This window comes from Natator depressus, chromosome 13 (assembly GCF_965152275.1).
Source record: "Natator depressus isolate rNatDep1 chromosome 13, rNatDep2.hap1, whole genome shotgun sequence".
NCBI lineage: Eukaryota > Metazoa > Chordata > Testudines > Cheloniidae > Natator > Natator depressus.
In genome coordinates this window covers 37,468,401-37,487,826 of record NC_134246.1, presented here as the reverse complement: position 1 = coordinate 37,487,826, position 19,426 = coordinate 37,468,401, and the positions used below count along the sequence as shown (strand labels likewise).

Below are 19,426 nucleotides of genomic sequence, written 5' to 3'. Positions count from 1 at the left end.
CACCATCTCCATGTCCCCCTTACCCCTAGTAATGGGATGGGTCTTTCCCCCAACCCCCTCCTTTCCCCCAACTTTGAGGTTCATGTCCCCACCCCCCCCATCCCAAAGACGCCCACTGCCTCAGGCAAACATTATTTTATTCCAAAGATATAGAATATAGATTTTCTCTCATCAAAAACAACACCACAACTGTCAAAGAGGTGTTAAATACAGGAATGGGGGGGTATTGCTCAGACCTAGAACCACCCCAAAACACCACCAGCACTAAGAGCGTTGGCTGATCTGGCAGGGGTAGAATGTCAGCTGCGTGAACAACCAGACAAATACACCCGGCGGCGGGTGAAAAGTAAAATCACAGGTGAACTGATTAAGAAACAGGATGGAAACCGCTTCTCGCAAGGTGAAAACACAGGCAGAGCAGACTGCCACTGACACAAAACCACCCTCGGAGCACTAGGTGAAGATACAGCCCGTATCGAACCACTCACCCTGTGATTCAATTCTCCCCGTGCCATTGGAAGACACAGTCCAACACATTAATGCCAAGACTGAAACCCTGCTGTAGATAGCGGGTGAAGAAATACAGGTGGCCTGGAGGACAATGCAACTGAGGCTTGTCCCTGCAGTGTGCGTGTGTGTGTGTGGGGGATGACACAGGAACACTGGTTCACACTTGGAAATCAACTCTTCCATAGGATAAGTAACAGCTACGGGTGAAATGGGTAACAGGAAGACAGACTTCCACGTGAGACGCTGGTTGGTGAAAAGCTACAGGCAAACTGAGCAAAGAAATCCCCTCTCGTTTTGGTGGGGGGTTGGGGGGGGGGTGTCCAACAAGTGAACCAGGGTAACTACAGGATTCAGACTCCCTGCAGCCATGGTGGGTGAAAGAACAGGCAAAGTGGTTGAACAGCCAGACAAAATCCTCCCGCTTGGCAACAGTGAAGCAGCTGAACATGGTCATCCTATGAGTGTGCTGTGTGGAAAACCTACAGGTGAACCGGTTAGCGATGCAACTCCCATCAGCAGAGGAAGAATAAATACAGGCAAGCAACGGGATCCAAAAACAACAGGCCAACTGGATAACAATGAGACTAATACTCCCCTTTAGGGCAACAACAATTACAGGTGAGACACCTCTCAAATCCATGGTGAAATACACGGGAGGATCCAGTTCAACACCGTAACGATGGTGCTAACCACCGACAGAGCCAGATCACAACATGACTTGGTTTAGTCCCACACCAGTGCTGCATAGAGGTGGAAGAAGGATCAAACACCGTAACCGAAGTTCTCCTCCCGCTGGTGACAGGTACAGGCAGAATCCATTCATACCATGTCTCTAATATGCTCTTACATTGGTGGAGGAAATCAAACGAGAGGCAGCCCTGGGGAATGACGGGAGCTACCCCCTCCATGGGGGCAGTGGATGAAAGTTACAGGCAACTGGTGACCAAACAGTACTCGGATCCCCCCTTCGCAGTGGTGGCAAGTGAGAAGACAGGCGAAGCAGACTCAAGACCACAGACTGAGACCTCCCCACGACAGTGCTGGATACAGGCAGACACAGTTCAGTCATATGCCCCGAAGGGCCCTCCCAGTGATGAGAACAATCTGGGGGGCCCAGAGTTGACCATTTGGGGGGAAGAACAGGTGGAGTTGGGTCCGGTTGGCCAATGATGGAAGAACAGGCAGAGGGAGCTTGACTGTCCTCGCCAAGGGTCACTTGACCAAGGAGGGGCTGTGTCCCTGGAAGGGAGAGAAGGTGTGGTGAGAGTCGTTCTCGTCAGGACCCCCCACCTCCTCGTCCCGCCCCACTCACCTCACGCTGAGCCGAGGGCCCCGCGGATCTGGGCGCCGGCTTCAGGGGGCAAGGCCAGCAGGGCCGCCTGGAACTCCGTGGGGCAGCGGTCGGAGAGATGCCGCAGCAAGGACAGAAGGGAGACCTGGGCGTCTGGGGGGAGCTGGGGGTTAGATGGGAGAGAGAACCCCCAGACCCGCAGGATCCCCCTCCCCAAGGCAGGGACACCCCTTCTTGCCCAATGGCAGGATCCCCAGCCCCCTCCCTTCGGGACACTCCCCAGACTTACCTGCCGGGAGATGGTCAGTCCCCAGGACGGTGCTGCTGGCCCGCACCACCTCCCCCACCTGCTGCAGCACCTGGGGTGGGGGGGGGGGAGGGAACACAGTGGTGAGACCCTGATATCCCCCCCGATACCCTCATCTTGTCACCCGCTAGAGAACCACCCCATCCCCAGTACCACCCCCATAGTCACCCCCCACCTGAAGGGGAGACACCCCTCTGCATGGTGTTCTGATCCCCATTGCGGTTCACACCCCCAATCCCCCTTAGTCAAGGGGATTTAACCCCTCCCAAATCCTCAGATAAGACACCCAAAAGACCCCCCCCCCAGTTCCTGGAACAGGGGCCCCCCACAGCCCCCATCACCCACTGGAACAGGACCCCCCCCCAGCCTGCCTCCAGGCCCCCCATGGGGCGGTACCTGCTGGGGGGCGTTCTCATACAGGAAAGTGATGCAGCGGAAAACGGTTTTATTTTCCTCGAAATCCTCCGTGAGGGGCAGGGAGCGGAGCAGGGCGGGGAACACCTGGGGGGAGACCCCGTTAGAGATCCCCAGCTAGCTGCCGAGCCGGCTGGGGCCAGCGCCCCCTAGAGGAGCAAGGCCCTGCCCCCCCCCAAGCCAGCCGGCGCCACCTAGAGAGGCAAGGCCCAGCGCCCCATTCCCCGCCTCCCGGGGAAGGCCCCCATTGCACCCCCTCACCTGGCTGAGGGGCAGGGCCTGGGGCTGGCTCAGGACCATGCGGGCGACGGCCCCACAGACGTTGTCCCGCACGCGGGCGCTCGACTCCTGGGTGCTGCCCCCCACCAGCAGGGCCAGGATCTTGGGGTAGTGTCTGGGGGGGGGGCGGGTGTTAAGGAAAAGGGGGACAGCAAGGGGGAGATGGGGCCCTTCCTCCAATCCACCCCACAGCCTCTCACCCCCATGTACCCCTGGACCCCAAACAGAGACCCCCAGGTCAGACACCCCTTCCAGACGATCCCCCCTAACTCATCTACCTAGCTGACCCCTAGTAACCCCCATAACCCCCACACCCAGCAGCCCCCGCCATGGGTCAGGATACGGGAGCAGGGCCTCCCCGCCGTGCTCGGCCAGCACTCCCAGTGCGAAGATGCCATTGCTCCGCACCTCGGGGTCGGGGTCCCGGGCAGCCCCCAGGAAGGGGGGCAGGAGCCGGGGCACGAAGGGGGCCGTGGCCCGGCCCAGCCCCCCCAGTGTCTCCGCCAGCGTCCCCACAGCGAAGGAGCGCTCTGCCACCGAGCAGCTGGGCTTCTGGGGGAGAGCGAGGGGGCCCGGATGCCTGGGTTCAGCAGGGGGTGAGTGGGGGGGCCCGCAGCCACCCAGGTTCAGTGGGGAGGCGGGATCCTGCCTGGACTCCTGGGTACCCAGGGGTGGTGGGGGAAAAGGGGGAACCGGCCCGGATGCCTGGGTCCCCGTGGGAAGGGAGAGGAGAAGGGGGAACCGGCCCGGATGCCTGGGTCCCCGTGGGAAGGGAGAGGAGAAGGGGGAACCGGCCCGGATGCCTGGGTCCCCGTGGGAAGGGAGAGGAGAAGGGGGAACCGGCCCGGATGCCTGGGTCCCCGGGGGTGGTGGGGCAATGGGAGAAGGGAGAACTGGCCCTGACACCTGGGTCCCCGGGGGGACACACGACACACTCACCATTTTGTTGAGCAGCAGGGGCAGGAAGCCGGCGAAATACGGGGCGAAGGCATCGCCCCCTGCGGCCGTGGCCAAAGCGGGGATCCCCTCCCCCGCGTACTCCAGCAGCATGGCATCGTACTCCGCCTGAGGGGAGTGGGGGTGAGCCCCGCTGCACCCCACAGCCCCCAAACCCCTCCGCACTGCACCTCCCATGGCCCCATCATCCCCCCCAACCCCTCTGACCCCACCTCCAAATCCCCTGCCCCCCGAATCCCCAGTCACCCGCCAGCCCCGCCCTGCACCCCCCAACCCCTCTGACCCCATCTCCAAATCCCCCAACTTGCAGCCCCCCCACAGCCCCCCTTTCTTCCTCTCCTCCCCCCGATCTCCAGCCCCTCTGCTCCATGCAGCCCCCACAGAGCCCCCCCCCCCCCCCCGCGTCACCTGCTCTTCAGCCTCCTCATCTTCCTCGTCCAAGCCATCATCCTGGCAGGCTGTCTGGGGGGGGGGGGGGAGAGCTTAGTGCTGGGACCCACAAACCCCCCCATGTCCCCCCTTCCTGTGTCCCATCCCCCGCAAGCCAGCTGGTCCTCCCCCAAATCCCCCGTGTCCTGCCCCCGCCCCGAGCCAGCCAGTCCCTCCTCCCCCGCCCTCCCTCAAGCCCCCCCCCCCCCCGAGACCCATATGTTCTGCCCCCCCCCCGGCTGGTTCCCCCACCAAGAGGGGAAAGGCCCCATGTCCCCCCAGCTGGTACCTTCCTCTCCAGCACGGCGCGAAGGGCCCCGCAGAGCTCGGCCAGGCGCCCTGGGCTCCGCAGCGCCTCCTGCTGGCAGGCGGTGAGCACCATGCCCAGCGTCTCCAGCACCGCCATGGCCACCAGCCGCTCCCGCTCCCGGTGCACGCCCCGCGCCATGGCCGGCAGCGCCAGGCCCAGCAGCCGCTGCAGCGCTGGGGGGGCGGGAGAGGGGGGGGTAGAGGGGTCAGTGCGGGTCTGCGAGCTTCCCGCACAGTGTCGTCCCCCCCCAACCCCACGAGCTCCCCCCCCTGCCCCACAAGCATCCCTCCCTGGCCCTGGGGCTGCGAGATTCCTGCACGGTGCCCCTCTCCCCGGCTCTGTGAACTCCACCCTGGCCCCGGGGCTGCGAGCTTCCCCCAGCGGTGACCCCCCTTCCCTGGTCCCCATGAACTCTCCCCCGACCCTGGGTGCTGCGAGTTGCCCCTGGCGGTGCACCCATGTTCCCCCCAGCCCAGCAACACCCCCAAAACCCAGGGCTGTGACTTCCCCCCCCCCCCAATCTTCCCCCCCCCGCCTCCCCGCAGCCTGGTGGGGGTCCCTCCCCCAACTCACTGGCAGCGTGGGGCTCAGAGGGGTCCCGCTCGCAGACCCGACGCAGAGCAATGCAGAACTGGCCCAGGGCTTCGTAGGCAGCTTTCCGGACCCCCAGATGAGGGAACTGGGGGGGAAGGGGGCGATTTGGGGGGTCACAGCTCCCTGCACCCCCCCACATTACCCCGTAGGCTCCCCACAGAGCATCGCCCCGGATCAGCGAGGAAAGGGTTAACCCTGAGGGCCCCCCCCAGCCTGCGCCTCCCACCCCCATCCCCTATTGCTAACCCCCTGCCGCCCCCCAAATCCTCCCCTCCCCCAACCTTGCCCAATACCCAGAACTGCCCCCCGCATCCGCCTCCCCACTACCTCCAGCAGCTGGAAGACTTCCGGGACGCAGCTCTCCAGGTGGGGCAGGAAGGCGACGCTGGGACAGATGGACGGACAGGTTAGGGCCCCCGGAGATACAGCCCCCAGACAGACAGACGTGCCAGACCCCCCCCGCTGCCCCAAGAGCCCCCCCCCATACCTGGCGTTCGCTGCGATCTCCCCCAGGGCGGCGCAAGCGTCCTCCTTCTCGTCCACGTAGGCGCTTTCCACGCTCAGTCTGGGGGCGGGGGGGAGGCACGGTCAGATGGGGGGCCTCCCCCCAAGTGCCCCTCCCCCACCCGCTACAGCCCCCTTCTCCTCCCACCCGCCCCCCTTCTCCAGCCCCACCAGACTCTGCCCCCACCCAGGACTCTCTTCCCCGTGCCCGGGGCTCCCCCACCTCAAAGCCGCCCCAGGCTCTGCCCCCCACCATACCCGAACAGCTCTTCCTCCTCCTCCTCGTCGTCCTCCCCGTCCAGATCTTCCTCTCCCTCCACCTCGGCCTCCTCGTCCTCAAACAGCAGGAAGGAGCTGGTGTCCCCGGCGGGGGGCTGGGGGGGATGGGGGCACGTCATGGTGCGATGGGGGAAGGGGAAATGCCCCCAAACAGCCCCTAGTGCCCCCCAGCCTGAGTCCCTTCCCCCAGACCCCAGCTTCTGGGAGCACTGCTGTCGGGAAGCTCACAGCCTCAAGGTCCCCTCCCCCACCTATGTCCCGAGGCACAGCCGGGGGGGGGCACTGTTTGGGGGGGGGGGGGGAGATGCTCCAGGCGCTGAGGCATGCCTGGGGGAGGACACACGACACTCCTGGCCCTGAGGCATGGCCGGGGGGGGGGGAGGGAGGAGGAACGTCCCGACCCCGGAGGAGCGGAGGCAGGGAACTCACCACGAGGCCCTCGGTGGATTTGAGGGAGTAGAGAAGCAGGGTGGTGATCCGGGGCAGGTGGGGGGCCAGGTCGTCCCCCATGGCACAGGAAAGCGCGGCGAAGAGACTGTACCTGGGAGGGAGACGTGGGTCAGGGACTGCGGGTCGGGGGAGGTGGGGGCACCACTCGTGGGGGGCTGGGGGGGTCACTCACGTGCAACGCCGTAGGTCGGGGTCGTCCTGCCCCTCGGCCAGGCCCAGCCCCAGCTGGCAGCTCTCCTCTGCCAGGGGTCCCATGGCCTCGCGCCCCAGCGCCCGCACCAGCACCCCCAGCGTCTCTGCGGGGGAGGGGAACGTCAGAAGCCGCGGCCGGGGGGGGGGGGGAGGGGAGTCACCCATGGCCTGGCACTGCAGGGGGCGCTGTGCTGGGGAGGGTGGGGGGGAGGGTTAGGGGTCACTCACGCATGGCCTGGCACTGCAGGGGGCGCTGCGCTGGGGGGGGGGGGGGGTTAGGGGTCACTCACCCACAGCCTGGCACTGCAGGGGGCGCTGCGCTGGGGGTGGGGGGAGGGTTAGGGACTGGTGGGGTGGCTGGGGAGGTTCGGTTAGGGGGCAGGGTTAGGGGTCACTCACCCACGGCCTGGCACTGCAGGGGGCGCTGTGCTGGGGAGGGTGGGGGGGAGGGTTAGGGGTCACTCACGCATGGCCTGGCACTGCAGGGGGCGCTGCGCTGGGGGTGGGGTGGGGGGAGGGTTAGGGACTGGTGGGGTAGCTGGGGAGGTTGGGTTAGGGGGCAGGGTTAGGGGTCACTCACCGACGGCCTGGCACTGCAGGGGGCGTTGCTCCTGGGGGGCAGCGGGGGGCAAGAAGCGGCGAAGCTGCTCCAGGACGTGGGGCAGATACGGCCCCATGGCGCGCTGGGCGGCCGAGGCTGTGACGGATGGACGGACAGACACGGGGTCAGATGGAAACACGGACCTGCCCTCGGGGGAGACACCGAGCGCAGGGGGGCTGGGGATGGAGCTGGGGGTGAGGGCTCAAGGGGGGGCCAGGGCCCAAGGGGGGGGCCTGGAAGTCACTCACCAGTGGCCCCTGGGATAGTGGGGGGGGGCAGGCCCGGAAGCAGTACTGAGTTGGGGGGGGAGGGGTTGTCACTCACCCATGGCGCCAGGGGGCCGTGGGGGGGAGCCGAGGGGAGCAGTTCGGGGCGGGGGGGGGGGGGATCAGTCATCCGTGGCCTCGGGAGCCGTGGTATGGAGCCAAGGGGGATGGTTCTGGGGAGTCACTCACCCATGGCGCCAGGTGGATGTGGGGGGCGGTTCGGGAGGAGGGTCACTCACCCACGGCCCCAGGGGGCTGTGGGGGGGGAGCCGAGGGGGACGGTTCGGGGGGTTCACTCACCGATGGCCCCCAGCGCGCTGATGGCCAGCTCCTTGGGGCGGGGCCCCCCCGGGGAGCGCAGGGTCCCCAGCGTCTGCTCCATCAGCACCGGCAGGAATGGCTCGATCCCGGCCCCTGCGCGAGGGGAGGTTATAGCCCTGCCCGGATGCCTGGGTTCAGGGGGGAGGCACCCGGACGCCTGGGTTGGGTGCGGGGCGGGCTTGGCTCGTCACCAGGGCCGGTGGGGTCCGGATACCGGGGTCCCCCAGCAAGTGGGACGCTGGCTCCTCGGCCGGGGGTCAGGGGCACTGGGGTGTCCCGGGCGCCTGGGTTCTCCAGCAGGCAGGTAGGGGAATGGGGTGGTGCACCCCGACTCCTGGGTTCCCCAGCTGAAGACAGAAGGGGGTGTCCCGGATGCCTGGTCCCCCAGCCAGGATGGGGAAGGGGCGCTGTCCCGGACGCCAGGGTTCTCACCGAGGCTCTCCACGAAGTTCTCCAGGGCGTAGTAGGCCTTGGCCAGGTGGCCCCCCCGCACCGGCTCCACCCCCCCCAGGTAGGACAGCAGCAGCGGCAGCACCTCCCCCGCGTAGGCCGCGATGTCGGGCTGGGGGGGGGGGGGTTGGTGAGAGTCAGCCAGAGCCCCCCCATCACACCGTGTCCGTCCCTCCTTACCCCACCCCCCTCCCACTGCCCCATGACTCCCCAGTCATGCCTCTTTACCCCGCCCCACCTTGATTTCCCTGTAACCCCCTGCAGTGCCCCCTCCTCACCCCAGCCCCCGCCTCCCAATCTCCCCAATAACCCTGTGACCCCAGGGTACCCCTCCTCACCCCAGCCCCCCAATCACCCCAGCCCTAGCCTCCCAATCTCCCCAATAACCCTGTGACCCCAGGGTACGCTTCCTTGCCCCAGCTCCCCCATCGCCCCTTGACCCCTCACTCCGCACAGACCCCCCCGCTCCCACCCCCAGCCCCCCCGACCTGCAGGTTCTCCGAGAACTGCCCCAGGGCGAAGAGGGCTGCACTCCGCACCACTAGGCTCTCGTCGGCCAGCGCCCGGCAAATCACCCCCAGCAGGGACTGTAGGTGCCTGGAGGGGCAGAAGGGGTCAGTCAGGGGGCCCCCAAAACAAGCCTCCCTCCCCCAATTGCAATGGGCTCTGGTGAGCACATGTCCTATGCCCCGTAGTGCCACCGGTGGTGATTCCCCTGGGAGACAGGACAACGCTGTGCACCCAGCCCCCTGCTGCTGCTGAGTCCAGGGGTCCCCAGAGCAGAAATGGGGCCCCCTAGCAGGATTCACCCCCCGCATGGAGTCAGCACCCCGCAGCGTGTCCGTCCCCTACGACCCCCGCCTACCTGGTGCGGATGTGATCCCCGCAGCCCTCAGCCAGCACCGCCACCACCATGAGCCCGGCCTTGCGCTCGTAGGGCCGGGGGCTCTGCAGGGCCGGCTCCAGGTGCGGCATCTGGGGATGGACAGAAGAGGTTGTTACCTGCCCCCCAGCAACAAGCCACAGGCCCTGCCCCACTCCAATGGCCCCACCCCCTGCCCCAGTCTCAGCCCTCCAGCCAGCCATAGGTCCCGTCCCAACCCCCATGGCTCTGCCCCCAGCTAGCGCAACCCCTACCCCGCCCCGAGCCAGCCTGCCCCAGCCCCCATTCCAGCCCCACCCCCAGCTGGTCCCACCCCTGCCATGTCACTGGCCCACCCCACAACCAGCCACAGACCCCGCCCCCAGCCCATCAGCCCCACCCTCCCCTTGCCCTCTAGCCAGCCACAGGCTCCAGCCCCCCACCATGCCCTGCCCCCCGCACTCACCAGCTGGGGGAAGAGTTTTTCAGGGGGCAGGTGCAGGGCGAGCATGTCAATCACCTGGGGGGAGAAATGGAGGTGACGGGGGGGGTGACGGCTTTGGATTCCCCCCCACACACACACCAGCCAGGGGTCCCCTCCCCCCCGGGCTCCTCAACCCACCCCCAGCGCGTTATAAGGCCGGGGGGGCACTCAGGGGGCTCACCTGGGCAGCCACGTGTTTGGGGGTCTGGGCCTCATCCCCCTCGTCCTCACTTTCCCGGTCCTCGGCATCCAGCTGCCCCAGGGGGGGCTCCGCGCTCAGGATGGGGAACAGGGCGTCTAGCACGGGGGGCAGCAGCCGCTGCTTCAGCATAGCCTGGGGGGGCAGAACCTGAGCCCTGAGCCCCACCCCCGGCCTGCCCACAAGCCCTGCCCCAGCCCCCTGAACCACCAGCCTGCCCCACCGAACCCCGATTCCCCGGATGGCCCCCGATCCCTAATCCCCTGGCCTGCCCTCCACACCCTGAGCCCTGATCCCCCGCCTGCCCCATCTCCCAACCCCCCAGATTTCCCCCCACCGTGCCCCCCAAGCCCTGAACCCCAATCCCTTGCTGCCCCCAAGCCCTGAACCCCACCCCAACCCCCCAATCCACCTGCTTCCTACATCCTGAGCTCTGATCACCTGGCTGTCCCCCGATACCTGACCCCAGCTCCCCAATCCCGATCTACCCCCCACACCCTGAGCCCTACCCCAGCCCCCCAAGCCCCTGGCCGTGTGATAAATGAAAGGGGGGGCAGGGGTAGCTCCCTTGTATGGACCCCCAGCCAGGCAGTTAGCTACAAACCCCGTTAGTAGCTCTTCTCTTCTTGCTTTACCTGTAAAGGGTTAACAAGCCCACAGGTAAAGGGGAGCGAGTGGGCACCTGACCAAAGAGCCAACTGGGGAGGGCGGGGGGGGCGAGAATTTTTTAAAATTGGGAAAAATGTCCCCCTTTGCCTGTCTGTTCTCCGGAGAGGTGACACAGGACCGCAGGGCTGTAAGAAGCTGTAAACCAGGCCCGAAAAGCCAGCAGCTCAGACCTGGAACCAACGCACCCGAACCCCAGAGGGCGGCTGGGGAGACGCCTCCGGGCTAACCCGGGTGCTTTTGATTTGGGAACCGTTAAGCTGGACCCCAACAAAACCAGTCTTGAGGCTTGGGGATTGTCTTGGCTCTTTTTCAATCGAGCAAGAGCCGAAGTTGCTGACGTATTTTCTCCCGTTTTGTTTTTGATACAATGTCCGGGATCCGATTTCTGTCCCCTACGCTGCTTAATTAGCAAGTGGCAACAGCTGATTGCCGGTGTTTTTCTTTCTCAGCTCTTCCCTAGAGTGGGGGTGAAAGAGCTTGAGGGTGCCCCACAGAGAAGAATTCCCAAGTGCGCCCTCCTGGGTTCTTGGGGGGGGCGGCGTTTTGCACTGGGGTGGTGGCCGCATCTACCCATCCAAGCTCAGAGAGAAGCTGGGACCTTGGGAGTTTAATACCAGCCTGGAGTGGCCAGGATTAAATTTTTAGAATCCTTGGGGGCCCTCACCTAGACGCCCCCAAATCCCAACCCCCCCCGGCTAGCCCACTGAACTCCAAGCCCCGAGCCTGCACCCCTGAACCCTGATCCCGCAGCCTGCGCCCCACACCCCAACCACCCAAACCCCAATCTGCCAGCCCGCCCTCAAACCTCCATCCTTCAGTCTGCCCCACAAACCCCGGCCCACCCCCAATCTCAATCCGCCAACCACCTGCCCCCCCCCCCCACAGTTCCATCCCTTGCTCCACCCCAAACCCTGCACTCTCCCAGCTGCCCCCTGAATCCCGATCCCTGCCCTCCCCACCCCTATCCCCCCACGCCAGCCTCGTTCCTCCCAGCCAGCCAGCGCTCCCTGAACCCCAATCCTCATCCCCCTGAGCCCCCCGGCCCCCTACCTTGCCCCGCAGTTTGATGAGGAAGCTGAGGGTGGAAAGTGCCTTCACCCGCAGCGCATCCCCCAGCACTCGGTTCGACGCCACCTGGGGAGAGAAGCAACCGTCGGCACTGCCCGGACACCTGGGTTCCCCACTGGGGGAATGGGGCTCATGGAATTGCCCGGACGCCTGGGTTCCCCAGAAGGGATCTCTGTAACCCTGTGAAGGGCGTGTGTGTGTGTTCAGAGAGTTGCCCGGACACCTGGGTTCCCCCGCAGAGGGGGCTCATGGCCACCCGGGTTTCCCACTGGGGGAATGGGGCTCATGGAGTTGCCCGGATGCCTGGGTTCCCCCGCCGAGTAGACGGGGCTCACGGCTGTTCGGACGCCTGGGTTCCCCAGCTGGGATCTCTGTAACCCCGGGAAGTTGCAAGGGGGAATGTCGGGGATCAGGGAGTTACCCACATGCCTGGGTCCCCCCGCGGAGGGAAAAGGGCTTGCGGCCGCCTGGGTCCCCTGGCTCACCTCCAGGCAGAAGCCGACGACGTCGGAGAGGTGCTGGACGATGACGGAGACCTCGCTCTCCATCAGCTCATCAAAGACCTCCATGGCCTCGCCGGCGTGCACCTGAGGGGACCGGACACGCACTGGTCAGGGAGCCTCGACACATTTTGACACCTCAGACAACCCCCCCAGCCCCTCCCCCACGCCAGTGCCCCCCAATGACCCCTCATTCCCCCCTCTCACCTCGTTAATGGAAACCAGCTGCCTGACGGCTGAGATAATCTTCGGGACCAGGGAGCGCATGAGATTCTGGGGGGCAGAGACAGAGACAAGATGAGGGGGGACCCCCGAGATACTGGGGGCAGGAGAAGGGAATGGCTGGGGGAGCCGGGGGATGGGGACTCGGGATCAGTGGGTTCTAGGGAACACGGTACGGTGGGGGACAGATAGGAGGCCCAGGGGGTTCCGGTGCATAGGGGGCTCGGTGGGGGACTTGTGAGGGGCTCGGGGGGTCGGTGAGTTCTGGGGTTCGGGGGGTCAGTGAGGGGCTCGGGGCGCATGGGGAAGGCAGGGGTGGGCGGGGGCTCAGGGAAGATGTGAGGAAGGCAGAGGTAGGTGGGGGGCTCAGGACATACCAGGGTGCATGGGGAAGGCGGGGTGCTCAGGGGGACGGGTGGGGCCAGGGCTCACCAGGTGGTCGGCGCCCAGCCCGGCGGCCATGGCTGCCAGCCCCCGCAGGCAGTAGTAGAGTGCCCCCGGCTGGCCGCGCTGGCCCAGGGCACCGTGGAAGAGACGCAGCAGGGCAGAGTAGTGGGGGGCGAAGGCCTCGGGGTCCGACTCCAGCGCCGAGCTCAGCACCAGCAGCGAGATCTGCGGGAGGAGGAACAGGACTCCGTGGATCACAGCCCCCCACCCCCTCTGACCCCCCAAATCACAGCCCCCCCACCTATCCCCGCCCCCCTTCCCCCCCAATCACAGTCCCCAGCCCAACCCCCACCAACCAGTCCCCTGACGCCCCCCCTCCACCCTCAATCCCCAACTGGCCTCCCACAGATCAGAGCCCCACAACTGACCGGGTTTGAGAGACAGCCTGACCCTGCCCCCCCCGAACCAGACCCCCCGGAGCCCCCCTTACCTGGCGGAGGTGTGGGTCAGGGCCGCGCACCCCCTGCTGGATGAGCTGCAGGAGCTGGGGCCAGCGCTCCAGCCCCTGGTGCCGCAGGAGCAGCGCAGCCAGCTGGGCCAGGGCCACCGAGACCTGGTGCCTGGGGGGGAAAGACATGGGTGGGGGGCACATCGGGTGGGTGTGGGGGATAGAAGGGGGACCCTGGAGGGGGTTGGGGGGGATCCACACCGTTTGGAATTGCAGGGGGAGCAGGGGGCAGGGGGGCTCTGGGGATGGGGTAGTGGGAGCTAGGGGGCTGCAGGAGTGGGGGGGATGGGGACGGGGGTCCAGGGGCTGCAGGGACCGGGGCGGGAGAGCAGGAAACGCCTCCCCAAATCTTCTATTTCCTGCTGTAGAGGAAGGGGGCTGCGGAGGGGGTTATGGGGCAGCGGGCGGGGGGAGAATGTCCCCCCCAACACTCACTCTGCTTCCTGCTGCAGGGCTCCCAGCACCAAGCTCTTCAGCCTGAGAGAGAGAGAGAGAGAGAAGGGGGGGGTCAGGCAGGGTGAACCCCAGCCCCCCAGACGACAGGGAGGGGGAACCCCTCGCACCCCAGCACCCACCTGTCCTGCTCCTCAGGGTTCAGCTTCCGCCAGTGCTTGGTGAGACGCTGGCGCAGGAGAACAGCTGCCAGCTGCCGGATCTGGGGGGGCAGAGAATGGGGGGGGGCTCAGCCAGGGGATGGGACCCCTGGGGGGGAGATGGGGGACCCCTGGGGGGACAGACAAGGAGATGGGAGATCCTTGTCTGGGGGGAAGGGGGTCACTCACCTGGGGGTCCGGGGCCCCTGCCAGCAGCTGGCAGAGCTGGGGCAGGACCTCGGGGTGTCTGAAGGCCTCACGCAGCTGGGCCGTGGCCTGCAGGGGGGAGCAGAGATTGTCACGGAGGGGCCCAGATCCCCTGCCCCCCACCCCAGCGCCCCCCACCCCTCCCTTCCCAAGTACCCCCCTCCCCACAGTGAGGCCAGCTCCCCCCAGCGCCTCCTTCCCCACCCCGTCCGAGCCCCTCAGCCCCGGGCTCCTGGGTTCTCCCCCCACCTACCTGCTGGATCAAGGCGTTGTCCGGCTGCAGCAGGTCGGACAGGACCCGGCCCAGCCCGCCGGGCTCCATGGGGGGAGAGGGGTCCTGCAATGGGGGGCTCAGGCCGGGGGGAGGGGGTTCTGCAATGGGGGGGCTCAGGCCGGGGGGGGAGCGGGGGGGGTCCTGCAATGGAGGGCTCAGGCCGGGGGGGGGCCGCAGCAGGGAGCAGGGCCCTGCAACGGGGGGGGGCCTCAGGCCGGGGGTTCTGCAATGGGGGGGCTCAGGCCGGGGGGGGAGCGGGGGGGGTCCTGCAATGGAGGGCTCAGGCCGCGGGGGGCCGGAGCAGGGCCCTGCAATAGGGGGGGACTCAGGTCGGGTGGGAGGGGCCTGGGCTCAGCAGCCAGCGAGTCCCGCACAGCAGCACGTGGGGGGAGAGCAGACGAGTCCCAGCTTCCGGGAGATAGAGCGGCCCCAGGCCCCGCCCCTCGTACCCCGCCCCTCCGTGGCCCAGGAGGACTCGTGCAGCTAGGGGAAAGGCCGGGGGTTAACCCCTTCCGCGCCGCACAGCTGAGAGCCGGACATCTGGATTCTCTCCCTGGCTCTGGGAGAGGAGTGGGGTCGGGGAGCCAGGACTCCTGGGTTCTATAGACACCCCCACACTAATTTTTATTAATAAACTTTATTCCGAGATCCGTAAAAAGAAATCATCAGAACCAACCAAATCAAATACAAATAAAATAATCAACTGCCCCAGCCCCCCCAGCGCACCCTGCTACCCCCCCCATATATAGCAATAGCACTACAGGTGTCAGCACGCAGCCAGCAATGGAGGTGGGGGGTTGTGGGGTATAGCCCCCTCCCGACTGAGGTCTCTGGGGTACTCTGCCAGCCCTACATGGGATCTGCTCTCCACTAGATCCTGCCCCCCCCCGTGATCCGTGCCACCACAAGGGGATCTTACCAGGCAATCCTGCTTGCTATGGGGGATCTACTGCCAGCCCCACATGGGAGCCAGTTGATCTGGGGAAGCCCCCAGCGATCCAGCCAATTGCCCGCGGGGGATCTACTCCTCCCCATCAGGGATCTTATCATAGGATCTGCTCCCAGCCCCACAAGGAATCTGGCCTCCCTCTGCTCGCAACCTACCAGGGGATCCAGCTACCTGTGGAGGACCCAATCAGGTATGGGGGGCCCATCCCTAAGAGGGGACTCAGCTGGCTGCAGGGGATCCACTTCCACAATGGATCCACTCTCAACCCCATGGGGATCCAGCAGATCCACCAGGGATCCACAACCTGCCCCGTCCACATGCAGGGATCTCACATGGGGATCCACTCCCAGCCCCAAACAGGATCTACCTGTGCCTCCCCCTTTGGGAGGGATCCACTTTCAAGCTTTAGCCCCCAAGGGAATCTCATGGGGATCCAGGGAACTGGACACCTGCCCTCTCCCCCCAAGTCAGTCCATTCCCATCACCTGATTGGCCAGTCATCCTGACCAATAGGAGTGGAGTAGCTGGTCCCCCATCACAAGCGAACTGGCCAATAGTCCCAGCAATGGGAGTGAACTGGTCAGTCGGCTGGTCATCCTACCCAATTAAAGGCAATGATGGATGTGGGACAATCTTTAATGGTGCCCTGTGACTGGCCAGACATCTCAGCCAATAGGAGGGTAAGATCCTTAATGGTCCCAGCCAATGGAGGGGCGCTTTTTAGGGTCGCCATCTTTTGTCATGCCGGCCGATTGGCGGAACATCTTGGTCAATGGGAGGGGAGCTCTGTAGCAGTCCCATCCAAAGGAAGGGGAGCTCTTTGGAGGATCCATAGCCACTGACTGGTCGGGCATTACAGCCAATGGGAGAAGAGATCCTTAGGGGATCCATACTTGCTGATTGGCTGGACATTACAGTCAATGAGAGAAGAGATCTTTAAGAGAGCCATCTCTAACCACCAGCTGGCCAAGCGTCATGGCCAATGGGAAAGGAACTCCACAGAAGTCCCAGCCTATGAGAGAGATCTTTAAGGGAAGTAAATTTGACCGTCCCCACCAGATGGCCAGCCACCACAGCCAACTGGAGAGGGTCCCTCAATCCATCTTGAGGTTGACGTAGATGTAGCGGATAAACTTGAGCGAGGCGAAGAAGGAGACGGTGCCCAACATGAGGAAGAAGACGTAGCCTGTGAGGAGGGAGTAGCCGAAGAACTCCACGGTCTGCACCGCGCCCGACATGTTGGAGCGGCGTGAGTAGTAGAAGACAGAGTAGAGGAAGATGAAGACGCCAGTGGAGCCGGCGCTGAGCACCGAGCGCCACCACCAGCGGTAGTCCTCGCCCGAGAGCTGGAAGTAGGTGAGGGCGATAGAGATGCAGGCGCCCACGCTCAGCAAGATGGCGAAGACGAAGAAGAGGATGCCGTAGAGGGTGTACTGCTCCCGGCCCCACACCGTGGCGAAGATGTAGTAGAGCTCCACAGAGATTGCACTGGAGGATAAGAGAGAGACAGGGTCAGCTGCGGGGCAGAGGTGGGATCCCACTGTTTGGGGGATGAAATAGGCCGTCCGGAGAGGCGAAGGGATGTGATTGGCTCATGCCAAGCAGGTGATATCATCAAGTGCCCAGAAGACAGAAAGTGGGAAGGGCGAAACAGGAAGTGGCGTACTCGGGAGAAAGCGACATGACTGTCTAGGTAAGAGTAAGCGGGAAAACGAAGGTGCCAACCTGTGAGGTGGGAAGTGGCAGGGAGGGGTGAGACAGGAAGCAGTGGCACCTCCTATGGAGAGCATGGCAGACAGGAAGTGGAGGGGGTGCTCACTGGAAGGGGAGGAAGTGAGGTGGCAGGCGCACAGAAAGCGGGAGTGGGGCTCACCTGAAGGGCAGGAAGCCCCCGATGGTCATGTGCACCAGCGTGGCCTTGTACCAGGGCTGTGGTGGGATCTCGCGGGCGATGTTCTTGGTGCGGCAGGGTGCGTCGAAGGGGCCAGCCCGGTTCTTGCCGAAGATGCCCCCGATAACGGTGAGGGGGAAGCCCACCAGCAGCCAGACCGTCAGCAGCAGCAGGATGGTGGTGGCCGGAAGGGCCTGTGTCGAGCCATTGGCCCAGTGCACCGAGTTCACCACGCTCCACGTCACGAAGAAGGGGGCTGGGAGGACAGGGGGCAGGTCAGGGGGACCAATGAGACCCAGACCACCTCCCCAAGGAATCAGAGAGACTCCCCTAGGGACCAGAGAGACACTCTGCTTCCCACTGGAATCACAGAAGCGCAACCTACCACCCCTAGGAGGCCATAGAGACCCTACATTTTGCCCTCGGGGTGAGGGGCCAAAGGCACTATGAAGAGACAGAGGGGACCACCCAGACCCACCCAGTGCACCCAAATCGCCTCCCCTGGGCAAGAGGAACCCCGGGGAACCTGGGCAGAGATGGGGGACTCCAGGGCCTCACCGGAGAAGAGGCTGGTGGTCAGCACGATGTTCCAGACCCAACGCTCGCCCCCGACTTGCCGGTAGAAGTTGCTGGAGACGTAGCCGGAGATGCAGCAGGTCAGGGCGTAGAGCAGGATGGCGGCGGAGTTGATGGCGCCGTGCCGGTGGACGTTGAACATGCCTAGCAGAGCCATGGCAATGATGCCGGTGCCCAGCGCCAGGAACTGGCTGCCTACGCCCAGGACGGCGCAGAGGAGGCTGCGACAGGGAGGGAAGCGGAAGACGTCTGTGTGGATGATCTTCCAGCCGTTGTCCCCCTGGTCGAAGTCGTCCCCGGAGGAGGAGGAAGCTTCTTCATCCAGGTTGTACCGGGCCAGATCGTTCTTTAGCACCCGCATAAGGATGACCACCACGAAGCCCACCAGAAGAAAGACCAGCACCATGGAGTTGATGATGGAGAGCCAGTGGATCTCCAGGGTGTGGGGGAAGAAGCCCCCGTCATCTCCTCGGCCCCGCCGCTCCCCCCGCCGCTCCGAAGCCGTCTCAGACCAGCGGACACTGTAGGTGTGGGTCAGGGAGAGGGGCCCGGGCCCGCGGACGTCGTCCAGGCTGTGCGGCTTGACATCTCGCACGCTGACGTTAGCGTAGATGATACGGTCGCCGTTCCACTCCAGATGGAAGTCCAGGTGGGTCCACAGCCCGATCTTGTGGCTGTGGGGCAGAAAGCCGCTCTCCTCCATGTACCCCACAAATCCTCGCAGCGGGATGTCGTCCACCACAAACTCAAAGTAGTACAGCTCTTCAATGGCCTGCCGGAGGCGCTCCACCTGCCAGGAAACAGACGGGGGTAGGACCCAGGAGTCCTGGCGCCCAGCCCCTCCTGGTCTATCCCACTAGAACCCACTCCCCTCTCAGAGCTAGGATAGAACCCAGGAGTCCTGGCTCCCAGCCCTCACCCACTAGCCCCTGCTCCCATCCAGAGCTGGGTACAGAACCCAGGAGTCCTGATTCCTGATCTGAGCTCCCATGCTCTGTTCCTGGGACAGAACCTAGGCAGTCCCGGTTCCTGCTGTAAACTCATTGGCCCATGCTCACGCTCCTCGACCCAGGGATGGAACCCAGGCATCCGGGCCCAATCTACCTGATCCAGTGTGAGCGTCTTCACGCACAGGACAGTCTTCTCCACGCTCTCCCGGAAGCGGATCTGGTACATGGACTCGGCCATGCGGTCCCCATCCAGGACCTCCCCGAGGCTCAGGCTCTTGTGCTGGATCTTTTCCGGAGAGCACACGGGCAGCTGGTAGTAGTGGTAGGTCTCCTGGGGGTTGTGGTATGGCCCCACCTTGTTGACATAGAGCACAACGGGGTCCCCAGGCTGGTAGCGGGTCTCGGAGGAGCCCGGGAGCGGCCAGGAAGCCAGCAGGAGGAGCAGCAGCCAGGACTGGTGGGGCGCCATGGGGTGGGCGGTCAAGGGGGAGATGGGGCGGGGTCTGGAGAAGGAAGGCAGGAGACAAGGGACAAGAGGCAGTGAAGCCAGGTCCTCAGGACACCTGGGTTCCCTCCCACCTGGGGTGGTCAGCACCCACTGACAGAGCCCCCCAGCCGCCCCTGCGGTGCTCTAGCCATTGGATATCTCTGGATCACGCCAACCCGTGCTCCTGGGACCCCTGCCCCGCACGCACGCCCCATTGCCAGGCTTGACATACTCACGACGCCCACAAGCCGGACCCGAAATTGGGGCGTACGTCCCTGGCAAACGAGCCTAGACGAAGGGCCGGGGGTTTGCTCCTCTGACCCGCCTCGTGCGGGTGGTGACAGACTGGCAAGGCGCCCGCGGTGCCAGCTGGGGGCGGCCGTTGGCCCGAACGCCCTCGTGGCGCCCACACTGGCGGAGCCAGAGCTCCTGAGAGCCCCGAGGGC

At 65.1% G+C, this 19,426-nt stretch overlaps 2 protein-coding genes across 2 annotated transcripts; both read right to left on the bottom strand.

Annotated features, from left to right (window-relative positions):
• Nucleotides 1-126: 126 nt before the first annotated feature.
• Nucleotides 127-14,192, bottom strand: IPO4 (importin 4). The gene is made up of 31 exons (XM_074969284.1): nt 14,107-14,192; nt 13,836-13,922; nt 13,629-13,708; nt 13,489-13,530; nt 13,036-13,165; nt 12,591-12,770; nt 12,144-12,209; nt 11,922-12,023; nt 11,419-11,502; nt 9,682-9,834; nt 9,483-9,536; nt 9,020-9,129; nt 8,643-8,751; nt 8,137-8,266; nt 7,684-7,797; nt 7,097-7,213; nt 6,497-6,620; nt 6,304-6,415; nt 5,854-5,969; nt 5,579-5,656; nt 5,419-5,476; nt 5,071-5,176; nt 4,477-4,670; nt 4,167-4,220; nt 3,741-3,866; nt 3,145-3,353; nt 2,784-2,916; nt 2,505-2,609; nt 2,091-2,160; nt 1,823-1,954; nt 127-1,749 (listed from the first exon to the last, which is right to left on the bottom strand). The coding sequence occupies exons 1-30, from the start codon at nt 14,173-14,175 to the stop codon at nt 1,824-1,826; spliced, it is 3,243 nt and encodes a 1,080-aa protein (XP_074825385.1). The 5' UTR covers nt 14,176-14,192; the 3' UTR covers nt 127-1,749; nt 1,823.
• A 703-nt stretch (nt 14,193-14,895) lies between these two features.
• Nucleotides 14,896-18,998, bottom strand: TM9SF1 (transmembrane 9 superfamily member 1). The gene is made up of 4 exons (XM_074969282.1): nt 18,648-18,998; nt 17,526-18,333; nt 16,950-17,223; nt 14,896-16,564 (listed from the first exon to the last, which is right to left on the bottom strand). The coding sequence occupies exons 1-4, from the start codon at nt 18,960-18,962 to the stop codon at nt 16,171-16,173; spliced, it is 1,791 nt and encodes a 596-aa protein (XP_074825383.1). The 5' UTR covers nt 18,963-18,998; the 3' UTR covers nt 14,896-16,170.
• Nucleotides 18,999-19,426: the final 428 nt, after the last annotated feature.